Source organism: Sapajus apella, unplaced genomic scaffold, assembly GCF_009761245.1.
Source record: "Sapajus apella isolate SASKATOON/1434 unplaced genomic scaffold, GSC_monkey_1.0 scaffold85, whole genome shotgun sequence".
Lineage (NCBI taxonomy): Eukaryota > Metazoa > Chordata > Mammalia > Primates > Cebidae > Sapajus > Sapajus apella.
In genome coordinates this window covers 7,065,699-7,083,424 of record NW_022437025.1, presented here as the reverse complement: position 1 = coordinate 7,083,424, position 17,726 = coordinate 7,065,699, and the positions used below count along the sequence as shown (strand labels likewise).

The 17,726-nt window shown below is 48.1% G+C and overlaps 1 protein-coding gene across 6 annotated transcripts in view; it reads right to left on the bottom strand.

Moving 5' to 3' along the window:
- The window catches only part of EVC2 (EvC ciliary complex subunit 2), a 168,027-nt gene that overhangs the window by 60,638 nt on the left and 89,663 nt on the right, over nucleotides 1-17,726 (bottom strand). For all 6 annotated transcript variants that reach the window (XR_004261572.1, XR_004261573.1, XM_032254162.1 and 3 more), the window contains 5 exons: nucleotides 15,340-15,515; nucleotides 12,533-12,692; nucleotides 9,077-9,531; nucleotides 4,717-4,921; nucleotides 1,687-1,809 (listed from right to left, as the gene is read on the bottom strand). Coding sequence is in view for 4 of the 6 variants with exons in the window: in XM_032254162.1 (XP_032110053.1) it covers nucleotides 1,687-1,809; nucleotides 4,717-4,921; nucleotides 9,077-9,531; nucleotides 12,533-12,692; nucleotides 15,340-15,515 (1,119 nt within the window). In the remaining 2 variants the exon portion in view is untranslated. The remainder of the gene's footprint in view (nucleotides 1-1,686; nucleotides 1,810-4,716; nucleotides 4,922-9,076; nucleotides 9,532-12,532; nucleotides 12,693-15,339; nucleotides 15,516-17,726) is intronic.

Genomic DNA, 17,726 nt, shown 5'->3' with positions numbered 1-17,726 from the left:
TGAGCCGCTGGGTGGGAGTGGTGCTGTCTGCACCTGATGTCCCCATGGGTCACCACCTCTGCATCACCTTCTCCCCCAGACATTCATCCTGTGACTCTGCTGCAAGGGTGTTGTTGACATGGCACCCATCTTTCTCAGCCTGGCCTTTGAGCAGGTTCCTCCACGGGGCTGCTTCCCCTTCCCTGGCCAGGACCCCGCACTCCAGAAAAGCAGCCTTGTCACAGGGCTTCAACCCTCTGGGCTCCCTCTGTGCACCGTGGCCTCCGGCACGGTCCTGGATACACATTCCCTCTGCCAAACCAAACCCCAGCTTTCCCTTCACGAGCAGCTCTTCTCCGACAACAGCCACCTTCACTCTGGTGGGTTTCGCCTCTAACAGAGGATCACAAAGCAGCTGGTCCTGGGGGAAAGGCCCCCTCCACCCCCAAGTGTGGCGATCTGCTCCCTGTGCCGGGAGCTCAATGTGCACAACACCTGCCCTCTCTCCAGCTCTCTCCTCTTCTGGCTGTAAGCTGGGAATAAACTGGGACAGCTTGGCTTCCCTCTCTTGCTTCTCTCTGGGACCCCGATTTCTGCTTCCCCAGGTGTAGGCTGTGCCCCCCTCCCCAGGAACCTCCTAGTGATACTGTGATTGGGTTATGGAGTCTGTTTAATTCTCAGGTAGTTTAGGAGCTCTCACATTGATGTATATCTCTTGAATTAGCCTTTACCAATAGGGAAGATGACATTGTGCCTCTATCTGCCTAATCTTTGTCTTACTGTTCAATTTCCTATAGAAGCTGGGTGGGAATACGGTTGCCACTTTCCGGGTCCCTTAAAACATCAACAACCTGGACACACTTGATAGGAGACACTGACTGTGCCCAGAGCAGTTTCTATGAGATCATGCATTTGTGTTCTGAGAAATACACCAGCACTAAAATAAAAAAAAAAAGCAAAAGAAACTAGAAAAAGGAGATAGATGGAAGGTAAGAACAAACCAGCAGCTCTAAAGCATGGCTTCATGCATAATTCACGGAACATACTCCTCTTGGGAATCCACCCATTGCAGGGTGCTGGGGAGTTTGGAGACCAACCTGGCCAACATCATGAAACCCCATCTCTACTAAAAATGCAAAAATTAGCTGGGCGTGATGGCAGGCACCTGTAATCCCAGCTACTCGGAAGGCTGAGGCAGGAGAACCTGGGAGGTGGAGATTTCAATGAGCCGAGATCACACCACTGCACTCCAACCTGGGTGACAGAGCGAGACTCCATCTCAAAAGAAAACAAACAAAAAAACAGGGCTGGAGGGAAGAGCCCAGTCAGCTTGTGGGAGCATGGAGGAGAGTGTGAGAGATACGGAGTGTGATGGAGGTGAAACGGCAGATGCATACGCCCCAGGACAGAGCCAGGCACAAATATAGCAAGTGCTCAGCCAATAGAGGCAGCACCCGAGCTGAAGCCTGAAAGATACTGTGAGATCCCCAGGCTGAGAAGTAGAGGGAGAGGGTTCCAGGCAGAAGGCACTGGGGCGGGGCCCAGGGGGAGGGTCTTCCCACTCTTTCTTACCATCGCACCTGAGCGAATGAGTGGTTGGGTGGAAAGGGATAGCACAGCCCCCAGGGGCTCTGTGTGCCTGCAAATGTGTCAGCTATGAGCCCCGCCATGTGCAGAGGGAAACGGCGGGTGAAGCAGAAGTCTGACCTTTTCAGCCAGGTCTTCAGCGGCCTGTTCCTCACAGAGGTGGATTTTATCTTCGATGCACTTCTTCAGAAGCTCTCCCTTGCTTTTACTCTTGGATCGCGACTTTCTCGCCTTGGACTGCGGCTGGAGAGGGGTCGGGGAAGACACTGGTAAGAAGGTGATCCCCAGCAAGTCCATGCAGCCCACGCCGGGCTTCACAGCCCAAGAGAAGTTTCTGCAGCTCCCAGAACTGAAAAACTCTGCCTTATGCCAGAGGGGAGGAGAGAGGTATGTTTTTCTGGAAGGAGCTCAGTTTCAGAGCCTTTGGTCTTCACACACTCTGGTGGGCTCTTTCCACCAAAGGGAGGAGAGGGAGTCTGGTGGGCAGAACCTCAGCTCTGGAGTCACACAGCGGACCCAACCCATGTCCACCTCCTAACTAGCTGTGGGACCTCAGAGCCGTCAGCCTCTCTGGGAAGGGGATGCAACGAGCGAGGTCCTTGTTCTTGCAATGCTTCCATGACAGTGGAGAAAACAATCTGAAAAGATGAAAACTAACTAAGGATACGAGGAGGCAAGTCAGGCTGGCAGGCAGGACCCGGAGCCCGGGGTATAGACTGGGGCTGGAAGGAAATAGCCCTAAAGAGGGCTGGGCAGGGAGCCCAGCCTGCAACTCCCAGGCAGTGATGTCAAACCTGAAACTGGCCTCGACAGGAGGTTTTACACTAGGGAAATGGGCAGATGCTACAAGTCAGGATTCCCCTCCCCACCTTCCCTCTCCCCTGAGGGCTCTCCCAGCACGGGTCTGGTCAGGGGCCAGGCCACAGGGAGCCTTGAGGTCATGCTGGAACTTGTGTCCCAGCCCAGAGAGCCACAGAAAGTGCTGAAGGAAGAGGGTGGTGAGTCTGACCTGCACATCTCTTTAGAGTTTGCAAGTGCCTTAGAAACTCACATCTGTGAATGGTCTGGGAGCACTGGGGACCACCGGCAGATGAGGTTGAACAGTAGACATTATCTGTTTTATGGGTCTAGATCAAAGAGAAGTATGCAGGGAAGAAACGTGGGGGTTCCCTGGTGATGACGTGACAGGAGGGTGAGGACAGCCAAGGGATGCGGAATGCACTAAGCACCCGCTGACACTGCCATTGCTCCACCTGTCCCCATACGCCCTCATTCCACCCATTTTATAGATGAAAACATGAAGACTAAAACAACTATTTTCCCCCAGGCCTTGGTGCTCAGGAAACCGGGAGTAGGCTCTCCTGCCACCTTCTCTGCTGCTATCTGGGGACTGAGCAAGAGAAGGGAGCTGCCGCTCCATCTGTGCAAAGCCTGGCCCTGCTGGCCCACGTGGAGCTAGCGCCTTCATGACAGGGAAGATGACGTCTGCCCCTCTGAGGCAGTGGCCAAAGCCATTTCCATCTGAAAACCAAGCACCCTGGGCGGCTTTGAAGGCAGAAACCTCATTTCCACTGGGACTCACCAGCTTCAAAGCAGGGGAAGCAGTGGGTCATGGACTCCCTCCCCTCATTTCGGTGATGTCGAAATTATTTTCCCCTATTGCTCCAAAATATTTGAATTTTTGATCATGTATCCCTTACTCTTGAACCACCACACATGCTGTATCTCCCATATCCTTGTAAGAAAGAAACAGGGAAAAAAAAGGACATAAGAAAATTTAAAAGAATATAAGAGCTTCCAAGTTGTTTCTGCATGCACTGGTTTATATTCAGAAAGAATATGTCTGAGTTTTTTTTATTTCTCTAAAGGAAAAGAAGTGAGTTTAAAGTCAGGAAACACCAGCTCCCAGCCCCGTTCACTCCTTCCAATAGGGCCACTCACTTCTCCTCTGCAGCTGTTTTCTCATCTGTAAAATGGGATATCATACTGACTTCTTAGCACTGCTGTGAACTTCAGGTGAGACCAGGTAAGCTTCAGTGATGTTAATGTTTTCAGCCTCAACATATTATTATCATAAGAGAAGCCCCAGTGTTTAGCATACATCTGGTGCTTGGCTAGTGGGATGTTTAAGCCAACAAAATTTACTGCACACCTACTATGCACTTGGTACTCTTGAGTGGTGAATGGGCCGGGGAGCTTATTTTTAGTGGAAGCCCAGACCATGGGGAAATCAAGGAACCAGCACATTTCAGATAATGATAAATAAAATCATGAAACCAGCATGTGATAAAGAATGCCTAGGGAGAGGGTGATTTTAGGCAGGTGCCCAAGGAAGGCTTCTTGGTGGAGGTGGCATTTGAGCTGAGACCTCAATGGACTACAAAGCATGTATGTGGCAGAGAAAACAGAAGTTCGAAGGCCACATCTTATGTTGGGATCCCCAGAAACAGAGCCTGAGGCAGGGATTACGTGTACACAGTTTCCTGAAGGAGGTCTCTTTAGGATCAACCTGTCGGGGAACAAGGGAACAGGACAGGAAAGGGGAGAGCCAAGCAAGGCTGTGGTCTCAGGTAAAGTCGAGCCTAAACTGGTCCCTGGGGGCTCTGGAGCAAAAACTACACTAAAGAGTTGTCTGCCCTCAGGCACATAGTAGCTGCTCACTAAAAGGCAGCTGCCAGTCATCATCCTTTAAGGCCCTGTGCAAGAGCCCCTCTTTCCCTGACCCACCTGAGCTGAGTTGAGCATCCCTCCTCTATGCCATACAGAAAGGCCTTTTGTACCCAAAGTCAGTCATTAGCTGTGGCTGGAGGAGGGGTCAGGAGAGACCAAGTAATATCTCATGCAAGGCAGCTTCCATCAGGAGAAGGTTGTGGCTGGGTGAGACTAGGGTTTATGGCTGCTGGTGGATGGCGCAACAGCCCAGGCGTCAGGATTGGGGCACAGCACCAGTGGTGTCCACTATAAACTTTAAAGTTGGGACAGCCCTGGAGATTCCTGGAACAGCTGGACACTAACACAGCCAGAGAGGAGAGGATAGGGGAGCGTGAGGTGAGATGGGCTCAGGGTGGTGGAGGCCAGACCCTGTAGGGTCAGCAGCTGGGAGACAGCCCTGCTTCTGTAATCAAGAGGCAACTGACACGTCCAACCTACCTGCAGCTCGGGGGCCGCTAGGGCCTGGTCCAGCTTCAGGAACTCTGCTTCTCGCCACGCAGTCTGAAATCGCTGCAGCAGAACTCGGGCCCGGATTTTGGGGAGGGCCAAGCTCCTGTCCATCTGAGCAAAGCAGCCATGGACCTCCTGTCTCATCCTGAGCAGCTCCTCTTCAGACAGGGAGAAGACTGAGGAGCAGAGCTTCCTGGAAGGAAGAACAGAGATTCGCTCTTACACAGAGAAAGCCTGGGGGCTGGGCTGGGGTGGCGAAGCCAGAGATGCAAAGCTCATTCCTCAAATCCACATCTGGAGAAAAAGCATTGGCTCTTTAATCGTGCATTCCTGCCACGGGCGTTCCTTAACTACCTAATGCATGCTATGCTGCGTAGGACATCGTATTGGAGCTAAGAATGAGAAATGAGCAAGGCAAGGCTATCGGGGTGTCTTTGAGGAGGAAGTAGGCCTTCCAGTGCCCATGACCTTGCAAATAACCTGGTCTCACTTCACAAACAGACATGAAAACAAAGTGTTGTCTGCGGCCTGGTCAGGAGCATTCTCTATGTAGAACCAATAGACAGAGGAGAGACACAATGCTGAGCTCAAGGAGGTCAGGGAAATGGGAGTCCCTTGTGCTTGGTTCTGAAGGTTGATGATTGACAGCTATCATTCAGTGAAAACCGATTCCATGCTGGGAACCATGCTGAGGGACTTCGTGTTATGGGTTGAATTGTGGCTCCCAAAAAGATACATTCAAGTCCTAACCTGGGACCTGTGAATGTCAGTGTATTTGGAAACGGGGTTTTGCAGACGTAATTAAGAAGCTAAGATGAGGCTATACTGGGACACAGTGGGCCCTTCATGCAGTGCGACTGGTGTCCTTATAAGAAACAAGACAAACACACAGGGAAGGCATCTGATGCAGAGGAAGAGATTGGGGCGAGACGTCTACCAACCAATGAATGCCAAGGATTGCCGCCAACACCAGCAGCTAAGAAAATACATGGAACAGATTGTCCCCTGGTGCCTTCAGAGCGAGCACAGTCCTACCAATGCCTTGATCTTGGACTTCCACGCTTCGGAACGGTGGGAGAATATATTTCTATTTTTTTAAGTCACCCAGTTTGTGGTACTTTGTTATGGTAGTGCTAAGAAACAAATGCATTGACCTACATCACTACTGCTCCTTACACCAAATTCCAGACCAAAAAAAAAAAAAAAAAAAATGGATAAAGAGTCCCTCTTCCTTTCTAGTGAGGCCAACAGCCCTAAAGGAGACAAAGGCTACACAATTGCTTTCTCAGCCTCAAGGGGGCTGGTTCTGACCCATGAAATGTAAAAGAAAATCTGCTCAGAAAGTCTGGACAGAATTACTCACTGAACAGAGATTCTCTGTAGCTTTGTTTGGATGTTCTGTCAATACATCCAACATTGACAGATGCTTTAAAATTTAGAATTATCTGTAGAACACCCAAGGTGGTTGGCCAGAGTCAGGCTTACCATACCCAGATCTCAATGTGGGAATGTGGGGCTGTGGCTCAGCTAGAAAGGACTCTTGGGGAAAGGGAATGAGACCTTCAGAGACCATGCGGGCTCCCTGCTGAAAATAGTCTGAAGGCCTGACCCCGTGTCATGTGACACCCATCTTGGGTTCCTCACTTCATGGGGCCCAGTGATTTTTAAAGCAATCTCTGGAAACTGCAACAGCTCCCTTGTAACTTCCCTAGTGCAAAGCCTTTGCCCCGCTGTTTGCTGGTTACGTGGAACCCAAAGTGAAAGCAGCTCTGAGATGACTCTGTCATTACTCCTGCCACCTTCAAACCAGATCGGCCCTCAGCAGTCTCGTCTTGATCCTCTGTTACGTAGGTGCCAAGAGAACACAGAAATACAAGAGGCGAGACCTTTGCCCCAAAGGAGTTTAAAATCAAGACAAGAACTTAGGAAAGAAGGCTCAAAGATACACTTTCTCTAGCAAAGATATTCCTCACTAATTCCTACTTTAGCCAGCCAGTTTCACAGCAACCCCATCTTGGCTGAAATCAGAAAGCTGCTAAAAATGTGCTTCAGGTCTATTGTGCAAAGCCATTTCTGCATAATGCCTTGGAAACAAAGGCTGCAACCTTTTAGAATCTTAAATAAACAAAGTATATAAGCAGACTCACATTGTGTGCATTGAGTTGATCCTCTTTAACCCTTGGAAAAATCATAGACGTTTCTGACAGCCAAGTGAGAGTTCTCTTTTCCCCCATTAAATGGCTAAATCAGCAGTGGCTTTGGTAATACTCCCTGCAAAATGAATCCAAATGAAGCTGAAGAAAATGACCAGTTGGTAATAGAAATGCCAAAGCGAATTCACTTGCTACGAAGAGTCCAAAGCCGGTTTGAACATGAAAAGAGAATTTCCTGGAATGTAGACTAGGCTGAATAAATCCTGTAGAGGGCAATTCATGGGAATAAGAAATGGCACTTAAGGAGCTGATTTGCATGGACTAAGAGAAGACAGCATCTTGTTTTCCTTGTCAAGAAAGCAAAACCTAACAAAGATTTAAAAAATAAATGAGGTCAGAATCACAAAAGAGAGAGATGGGAAGGGCCAGAGGTCACTTAATGCAAACCAAGATAATATCACTCTTTGCAAACACCTGGGGACCTATTTTCCTGGTGGCAAGGTCGGACCCAGGGATGAAAACTGTGTAGGGAAGGAAAGGGCATTAAACCATTGAGGCCAGCAGGATGCTAGGAGACAACGTCTACAAGGGAGGAAGGAGATTGCAGGCAGGTCCCATGCCCATCAGAGGGTCCAAGGGGAGCCCAGGCTCTCACAAAAACATCGTCTTCACATTCAAACCACTTGATAGTGTCACGTACTGTCAAAAGCACCTTAAATGCTTTGATTTAGTTTTTGTGGTCTTCATTTTACAAGCGGGAAAGATGAGGCCCAGAGAGGTTGAACAACTTGCTCCAACGTAAGTGGTGATTCTGGGACTTCTGGCCTCTCCTGCCCATGTGTCATTCTACACTGGCCATGCTTGAGGCCCCTCCAGTTTCCAATCTGATGCCAGCCCCAAACAACCACCAAAAGTTCTGTTGGCCTCTATCTCCCTTCCTGGGCTAAGCCAAATCTCGGCGTGCACAAAGAGCTGGGAGACGTTTCGGGGAAGTAGAGGACTGTGGAACTGGCCCCTCTGGAATCTGACTCCAACTTGTCTTCACTGTTTCCACCACCCTCCCATGTCTTAAAAAAAAATTACTTGTGAGATTTATCCTGGGAGGCTGAGGTGGGAGGATCGCCTGGGCCCAGAGATTTGAGACCAGCCTGGGCAACAGGGTGAGACCCCATCTCTACAAAAAATAAATGATAAAAATAAATGTATCCATGATTTTCTAGTTACTGCAAGAGGAGTGTTAGCTGTGGTCCACTGCATCCCACTAGGAAGCGGAAGTCATTACATGGTTCTTGAATTAATAATAAAGATATGGCCAGGCATGGTGGCTCACACCCGTAATCCCAGCACTTTGGGAGGCCGAGGTGGATGAATCACGAGGTCAAGAGATTGAGATCATCCTGATCAACATGGTGAAACCCCATCTCTACTACAAATACAAAAATTAGCTGGGCATGGTGGCGCTTGCCTGTAATCCCAACTACTTGGGAGGCTGGGGCAGGAGAATCACTTGAACCCACCGGGTGGAGGTTGCAGTGAGCCGAGATCACACCATTGCACTCCAGCCTGGTGACTGGATGAGGCTCCATCTCAAAATAATAACAATAACAGTAATAATAATAATAAAGGTACATAGCCCAAGAAATAGACCAGGGATGAAAGGGCCAGGTGAAAAGATGATACAGTGCAGTGGAATAACTAAAACGAAGGCCAAGATCATGTGCAGCCTCGAGCCTGGTGAAATCAGCAGGGCCTGGAATGGCCTCACTGCACGCTCCCCTTCCCACTCTGCTTCTGTGGATAATGTCCCCTCCCCAGAGGACACTTTCTATTAAGGAAACCAGCACATTCCCATTTATCCCTGAGTAGCTCCCTGGAATTATTCAGCTCAGGGAATTATTTGGACAAGCCAATCACATTTTCCCCTGGGAGCCAGGGGCCACCCATCCTCTCCTCACTACAAAGCCCACGGCCCTTGTTCTGCCCTCTGCTCAATCCTCATAGGTCCTGCGTGACATGCGACGTTGACATGCGAGGTCCTCCCTGCGGGGTGTGAGTTTATGTGACTCACTAACGCTGTCAATCATCTGTCTGGGGCCAGGTGTCTCAGGCTTGGCCACCCCCACAACCACAGGGCAGGAATCTCCCCAGCATCCACGGGGTGGGGAGAGGTGATGAGGACCCATGGAGGCACTCACATGAAGATCAGGCGCTCCCAGCGTCTCAGCTCCACCTGCTCCTCCGTGGCCGCCTCGGGAGCGTCGTCCTTCAGTCTCTGCCTCACGCCCTGGACACCTTCCTGGTCCCTGTCCCTCTCCTCCCCATCCAGCTGCTCGGCCCGCGCGGCCATCTCCTTGCCGTGCTCCTCCAGGATCTGCTGCAGGAAGAGCCAGGGCACGCTGCGCTTGAGGAGCTCCTGGGTCATGGCCGAGTTCTGCAGGCGCCGCAGCTCGTCGGTGGCCTTCTCGAACAGCGAGAGGGTCAGGGCCCTGAGATCGTCCAGGGCGGCCTGGTCCAGACGCTCCTGCAGCTCCTCCAGGGCGGCGCCGTGCTCCTCCATCAGGCTCCTCCACTGGCGCAGGTACTGGCCGGCATCCTCGGCCGCCTGGAAGGCCTCGGCGATGGACAGCTGCTCCCTCCGCTGCTCCCGGTGCTGGCCCAGTTCCAGAAAAGAAAATTAGGTGGGGGCGGGGCTTGGCAGGTACAGCCTTTTGGCTGCAAGACTTTATTGCGGGAGGCACAGAACGTTTATAGACTTTTCCCCAACAATCTCATCTTTGGAAAGTCATTCCTTTGTGTTTTTGTTTTTGTTTTTTGAGATGGAATCTTGCTCTGTCACCCACGCTGGAGTGCAGTGGTGAGATCTCCGCTCACTGCAACCTCCGCCTTCTGGGTTCAAGCGATTCTGTGCCTCAAACACCCGAGTAGTTGCAATTAAAGGCACGTGAGTCATCACACCAGGCTAATTTTAAAAAATAATAATTTATTTTATTATTTTGAGACAAGGTCTCCCTCTGTCACCCCTCCTGGAGTGTAGTTGTGTGACCTTGGCTCACTGCAACCTCAGCCTCCTGGGTTCAAGCGATTCTCCTGCCTCAGCCTCCCCAGTAGCTGGGATTACAGGTGTGCACCACCATGCCCAGCTAATTTTTGTATTTTTTATAGAGATGGGGTTTCACCATGTTGGCGGAGCTTCTCTTGAACTCCTGACCTCTAGTGATCTACCCACCTCAGCCTCTAAAGTGCTAGGATTACAGCTGTGAGCCACCATGTCAGGTCTAGAAAGTTATTGTTTAAAAAAAAATACAGTGAAACCCTTATGCATTCACCATTCACTGAACAGGTATTTATTGAGTAGGTAAAGCCCAGATGGCAGACTGCCTGGGTTCCAGTTCCGGCTCCACCATTCACAAGCTGAGTGACCCAAAGCAGGTATACTAACCTCTCTGTGCCTCCATTTCCCAACTGTAAGCTGAGGGTAATGATAGGACTTCCCTCTCAGAATAAGTTGTGAGGATTATGTGAGTTATGTAATACATGCACAGCTCTTAGAAAAGTGCCTGACACAGAGTAGTTTATGCCAGTAAATATCTGTTAGTATTATTACTATATGCTAGGCACATGGGAGCTGCAACGTGTCATATTATAAAGGGGGAACCAAAAAGCTAAGATCATTGAGAGACAAGTTAAATGAGGAGGTCAGTGAAGCTTTTAAGGAAGAAGATCTAAGTGAGACCTAAGGAAGGAGGTCTCATCTGAATCAGCTTAAGAAATGGGGAAAGAACCTTCCTGGGAGAAAGAACAGTAGGAGCAAAGGCCCCTGTAGTGGGAAAAAATTGAGCTGCATAAAGCTGTCCATTATGGTGTTCTTTATAACAGTGGGTTCACAGATAGTCTCGGTTCTACTTTGAAAGAACATAAGATGCTCTTCCGAAGTAAGCACTCAATAAATGTTAGTTCCCACCATTATCATTAGTCACTCAAACCAGCACTCCTATTCCTTTGCCCATGCAGACATTACTAGTCTATCATAACCCACGTTCATGGGTCCTGGTGACCGGAGAGTGTCAATTCATTCATTCTACAAATATGTACTGAGCACCTACCAGGTGTCAGACAGTGTCCTCAACAGTGGGGATGCAATCGTGGAGCTACATCCTAATTCTGGGCCACTCATAATGTTTATCAAAAGTAGCTACAAGAAATAACCTTCACAGAAGACTGCCAGAATCTCCTATAGGATGTGGAGTTCATCCTTCTTTCTAGACACTGACCTTGGATCGAGACCATAGGGAAATGAAGCCCTGGACCCTCTGTTTTGTTTTTTTTTTTTTTTTTTTTTTTAGACAGAGTTTCGCTCTTGTTCCCCAGGCTGGAGTGCAATGGCGTGATCTCGGCTCACCGCAACCTCCGCCTCCTGGGTTCAGGCAATTCTCCTGCCTCAGCCTCCTGAGTAGCTGGGATTACAGGCATGCGCCACCATGCCCAGCTAATTTTTTGTAGTTTTAGTAGAGACGAGGTTTCACCATGTTGACCAGGATCGATCTCTTGACCTCGTGATCCACCCGCCTTGGCCTCCCAAAGTGCTGGTATTACAGGTGTGAGCCACCGTGCCTGGCCTGGACCCTCTGTTTTAATCCCTTAAACAGTGGCTCAGAGATGAACGGTGTGATGCTCAAAGATGGGGTGTGCATCAGTGATCAAGGTCAGAATCATGGCTTTCACTTGGGTCCCAAACTTGGTAATAAAGAGCAGAGTTTCTACTGACCAAATTTGAAAGTTATTCTTTATCTCCTCCCTGCAAATAGTAACAATCAACTACTTGGGTGTCATCCAGCATGTCCCATACAGTCCCTGAACCTGTCCTTACCCCCCTTACTCAGGGCTCTGTGTCAGTTTAGGCCCTCATCTGCTCACACTTGGTCAAGTACCAGAGACTTCATGGGGTTTGTGTTCCCAGGTTCCTCAACTCCATCTTACATGCTGCTCACCTCAGCTTCCTAAATCACAGGTCTGGTCTCTCTCTCTCACCTGCTGAAGACCCCTTAACATTCCCTACTGGCCTTGGATGAAAGGTAACCACTTAGCCTGGCACACCATGCCCCCACTGACTTGGTACTGCATTCCCTTCCAGGCCCTACCCTTGTCCCTCTGCACACTCCAGCCTCATCATATTCTTAGAGACTCCAAATGCATGCCATGCATGCCACTTACTAGATATTTGACCCTGACCCCCCCCAACACACAACTCAGTGGTATCTCCCTCATAGAGTTAATATAAAGATTAAACAAGATATCTTATATAACACACTTAGCACAGTGCTAAGTAAGCACTCAATAAAAGTTAACACCTATCATCATAATTAATCACTCAAACCAGCACTCCTATTCCCTTGCCTATGCAGACATTACTAGTCTACCATGACCCTCTGGTATGCTGGGGTTGGAGAAGAACTGGATGCTACTGCAGCGCCTGCTAAACACAGCATTCCAAAAAGTCACTACCAATCAACACTAGATGGCACATCATGATGCCTGCACAGCTGCCCTTCTGATCCTAGTGCACCAGTGGCAATGGCTGGCATAGTACCTGGCACTTGATGGGTATTAGCAAGTGCTTATGGGAAGAATAAATAGTATCATGCCTTATATACCTTTTGCAGCAACTCTCGTCTTCTCTTAATTATTAGTTTTTGGTGGAGCTTTTTCTTTTCCTGCTTTAAGTCATTGTCCAGCTTCTGCTTGATTGAAAAGACTTCTGTCTGAGCCCGTTCCAACAGCATTTCCATTTGGTCTTCATCCAGGTACCCCGCTCTAGATGGAAAAGATGTAAAGTTAGAAATGTGGTCTCCAAACTCTCCTGCAGCTTAACTGCTATTGTACATGAACAGTCATCTCCAAATTAGTTTGGTTTGAATCAGAAGATCTTTCCCCTCCAGAAGAATTAGGAGAATGGGCAGCTAAGACATTACCCAAGTACTAGCAGAGGAAGGGCAGAGAAAGCTCAACACAAGAGAGGCATCATTAGGGTGGAAGTTGGCAAGAGTTCTGGGAGAAAGAAGCATCTGAGAGGACCAGTCTGGTGCAGATGGAAGCTTCCAAGGGGAGATGGGGGATTAAAAATCCTGGTGCCAAGAACAGAACAAAGTCAAAGAGGCAAATACAGGGAATACTCTGTGTGACGGTTAATTTTATGGACCAACTTGATCGGCCCAGATGAAATGTTCTTTCTGGTGTGCCTGTTTCCAGAGGAGATCAGCATTTGAATTAGTGGACTCAGGAAAGCAGATGGCCCTCCCCAGCATGGGCGGGCATCATCCGATACGCCAAGGTCCTGAATGGAACACAAAGGCAGAGGAAAGAGGAATCTGTCCCTTCTCTTCTGCCTTACAGCTATGGTGGGACCTCTCATCTCATCTTCTCCTGCCTTTGCACTGGGACTTACACCATCAGCTTCCTCTGATTCTCAGGCATTCAGATTTGGATTGAATGACACTGTTGGCTTTCCTGAGTCTCCAGTTTGCAGACAGCCGGGACTTCTGACAATGGGACTTCTCAGCCTCCCTAGTCACTTGAGCTAGTTCCTGTTTGTATAGGAAGCTATTTGGATGGTAAGCTGGAAACAAGAGACGATGCTGTCTATATGTTTATATATCCTATTGGTTCTGTTTCCCTGGAGCACCCTGACGAGTACACTCTGCCACTAGCATTACCACTATCATTCCTAGACTGCCTGCGTCCGTGGGCTGAGTCCTCAGCTTGGCCCAGGGAAGACTCTCAATGGAGGTTTCTTGAAGGAATGAACAGGTGAAGGAATCAGTAGTAGATGCATGCTTTAGAAATATAATGAGGTCTTTTAAAATAGAATTTAAAAATAAGAGATAAAACATCTTTCCCTGGTGATTGCTCACAACCAGCTGGTGGGCCCTTCAATTCAAGGCAAAAAACTTGGTTCTTTCACTTGAGTGCAAATCAAAATCAGGAATGTCAAGTAAATTGCAGTGATAAATTCATTAGCATCTTTAGGTGGGGAGTGTTTGCATAATTTGCACCTCACCGAATCCTCATTAAACAGAGCAGGAGAGGGGCAAAGTCCCAATAAGATTACCTAAGTAGCAGAACTACAGTAAAACAACATATCATTATAAGAAAGCCACTTTATAGTCATGTCCCTATTCATTTCAGAGCTTCCTACAACTGAAAAGGATACATTTTGTTGTTTACAATTAAGTCACCACAAAGAATAGCTGAGAAGGAAGGCTGGAGAGAGGCAGATGATGGCACTTAGAACTGTGACACCACCATATACCTGACCACATGGAACCCCAGGTGCTGCTTAGAAAACCACTTGGAATCCGAGACAAGCATCTCTGTATTTATTCTTAGTGTCAAAGGTGAATGCAAGAGCCAGCAGTGTGCTAGATCTTAAAGAGAAGTGGGCTCTTCCATCACATGGTTGATGTGGGCCTCGTCACTGATTTCTCTAGAACACGTTGTTGGGATTCTGCTTCAAAATAATCCAGGGTGGGGATGTATAGCCACATCAGAATTGGCCATGAGTGAACACCTGCTGAAGGGGCTCATACATTTGTCTAGACTATTGCATATGCTTTTAAAATTCTATAACACTAAGGATTTTTACAAAAAGATAATTCTTAAGAAATAATAAGTGGTCAGGCATGGTGGCTCACACCTATAATTCCAGCACTTTGGGAGGCTGAGCAGGGTAGATCGCGAGGTCAGGAGTTCAAGACCAGCCTGGCGAACATGGGGAAACCCCATCTCTACTAAAAATGCAAAAATTAGCTGGGTGTGGTGGTCGGCGCCTGTAATCTCAGCTACTTGGGAGGCTGAGGCAGAGAATTACTTGAACCTGGGAGGCGGAGGTTGCAGTGAGCCAAGATCATGCCATTGCACTCCAGTGTGAGCAACAGAGTGAGACTCTGTCTCAAAAAAAAAAAAAAAGGAAGAAAGAAAGAAAAAAGAAAGAAATGATAAGTGATGAACAGCCAGCACACACGCTGAATAAACAGAAGTGCAGGTTTCCAGTGAGGAAGGTTTGTGTGAGGCAGTTCACTTGTGCCATGCTGCGAATGTCACCTCCAAAACTTGACATTTAATTGCCATTGTGACAGTATTAAGAGATGGGACCTTTACGAGATGATTAGGTCACGAGGGCTCCACCCTCATGAATGGATTCATGCCATTTCTGTTGTTAGTTATCACAGGAGTTTGGCCCCCTTTTTCTCTCTCACACATGCACTTCCTCCCACATGATGCCCTTCTACCATGTTATGAGGAAGGAAGAAGGCCCTCGCTAGATCTTGAACTTCCCAGCCTCTAGAACCATGAACCAAATATATCTCTCCTATTTATAAATTATCCCATATGTGGTATTTTGTTACGGCAGCGGGAAACAGACTAAGACAGTTTGCACTGTTGGGATGGTAGTAAATGGTACCTCTCATGCTTCTGAATGAGGTGGGTCACCTGGGCTGCAGCAGTGCTCAGAAGGCCCTGCACACGGGTCTCTGATGACTGCAGGTTCTGGACCAGATACTCCCTGTGGCCAAATCTTTTACTCAGGTGATACCTCTTATTAGCCTGGAAAAAGTCCATTAACTCTTCCACATTCTCCTGTCAATAAAAAAAAAAATCAAGAAAATACACCTAATTAAAATTCACAGCATAATCTTTCTAGATGTTTAAAATATGATTTTTCCTTTTATAAGAAATACACAAGAAAAGAAACATGAGAATTAACACCTTTAACCTCCCTGCCTGCAACAAAGGCTATGGGAAAATTACATACAAATAAGAAATGAGGGCTTTGAAAAATGCATTCTAGACCCTGATGGTAAAGAGTTATCAGAACAACTTTACTGCCCTACAGAACATAAATTTCACTCAGCCATTCATCCTTCACCCATGCACACACCTCTCCCCTCTGTGGAGTTCCCACAAGTGCTGAGCACCAGGATAAGGTGCTGAAGTTCTGGGATAAGCTAGCCATCAGCCCAACCCCAAGGGGCTCCCACCACCACAGAGGAGACAAGACCAGGATGAGCACAAAGAAAGCAAGAAGGTTTTTCCTCGGTACAAAATGAACAGACCCCACGCAAACATGGGCGAGTAATAACCTAGCTAATGTGAGGTACGTTCTCTGGACCTGAGACTGGACCAAGAGTGTTTCCTGGCTCATCTAACTCAACCTAGGGAGACAGTATTATTATTCCCATTTCACAGACGAGGAAACTGAGTCCACATCAGACAACTGGTAAATGGCTGAGCAGGGATTTGAAGTCAGCAATCTAATTTCAGGACCTGTGTTCTAACATCACAATAGGCTGCTTCTAAAAACCCTGCTTTAACCAGGAACATCAGAAGAACTACCCCATGAACTGGCTTGGCTGTCTTTTCTCCATCTGTGGAAACATCGCCCATACAACGGATAACCAAAAAAGTCAACGCTTTGTTCAATGGGGAACACGTGACAGCATGGCCGTTCTCCTTTCCACTGTAACAGCTCCACATCCCAACACTTGGGAATTAGCACTATCCATTGGGTAAAAAGCTCTGTGGTCAGTCAGGTGTGGCTTCACACTAGCATCCCCCTAAGAGCCACTGGCACCAGAATCCATACAGTAGGAAGGTTGTGGCAATGTTCCTGTTCTCCACGGAATGGGATCCACATGTGTTGATTTATGGGAGCCCATCCCATAAGGAAATTCAGAATGGGCATCCTGAAATACTCTCATAGCTCTGGTCCAAAAAACTTGTGTGGTAGTACTGTTATCACCTGTGAAGTTACTTCATTTGGTATGATATCATTCACGATAGCATGCATTCTTTTTAACTTGAGTGCTCTGGCATTGAGATTCAGACGCTGCTCAGCATGAGAGTACGATCTGTGAATATCTAAGTAATGTCATAATGTCTGAGTACCGAGCTATGAATACAACAGAATTTATGCTTTATGTACGCTCACTGAGGATTTAGTGGGAAAACCCTAGATTAAATGGAGTGGGGAGCTCGTTCTCTTTATGTCCTGGGTGCCTTCTGAGAGTGGGAGGCTTGTAACGATGACTTGGTCTCCTCCTGGGACAGCCTGATGTCCCGGCCCTCATGCATTCAGCCTGGTGCTGGCCGCAAGTCACCGGAGGATGGGCAGGGGCAGCCTTTGTCTTTGTCAGTGACAGGGTGAATGCTTAGCACCTGCTCACAGACGCAGGGATGGCTGCCCAGGCCTGCACCTCCTCTGGGTGTTCCAGTTCATCTTTTGCCACTATCTTAGCAATGGAGTAGCAGAGGCTGCTCGTAAGCCCTGATTCACCCTAGGTGGACATGGCTCATTCTGCTATGGGTAGAATCTGTCCTTCTAGTGCAAGTAGGGAATTTCAAGGTGGGAAAATTAATCAGCAAGCCAACTTTCTGGAATGATTTTCACTTATAAAGATAGAACTGAAATAGCGGTGTCCACTACATCAGAAAAAGCATTGCTGAAGAACCACAGCTATGCACTCATGACTGTGAACACATTACTAGACTGAGGAACAAATCAACCCCCATAGACTTGAGTACGCCAGATGATGCATCAAGACCTCCAGCACCAACCAAAGGTACCTTTGCTGTTTTAGAAACAGGGCTTGGCTCATAATCCGGAAGAGGCAGCTTGTCTAAAGAATGACATTTGCATTTGTCAAACATTTTATTAACAGTCAAGACAGAATATTCTGTAAAGTAAAATAAGAGTTTGTTCACAACCACCCTTACCATCAGCTAGAGCAAGCTATCAGCACCAGTGACAGCGCTGAAGCCAAACTACAAAATGCATTCTTGAAAGCAGTG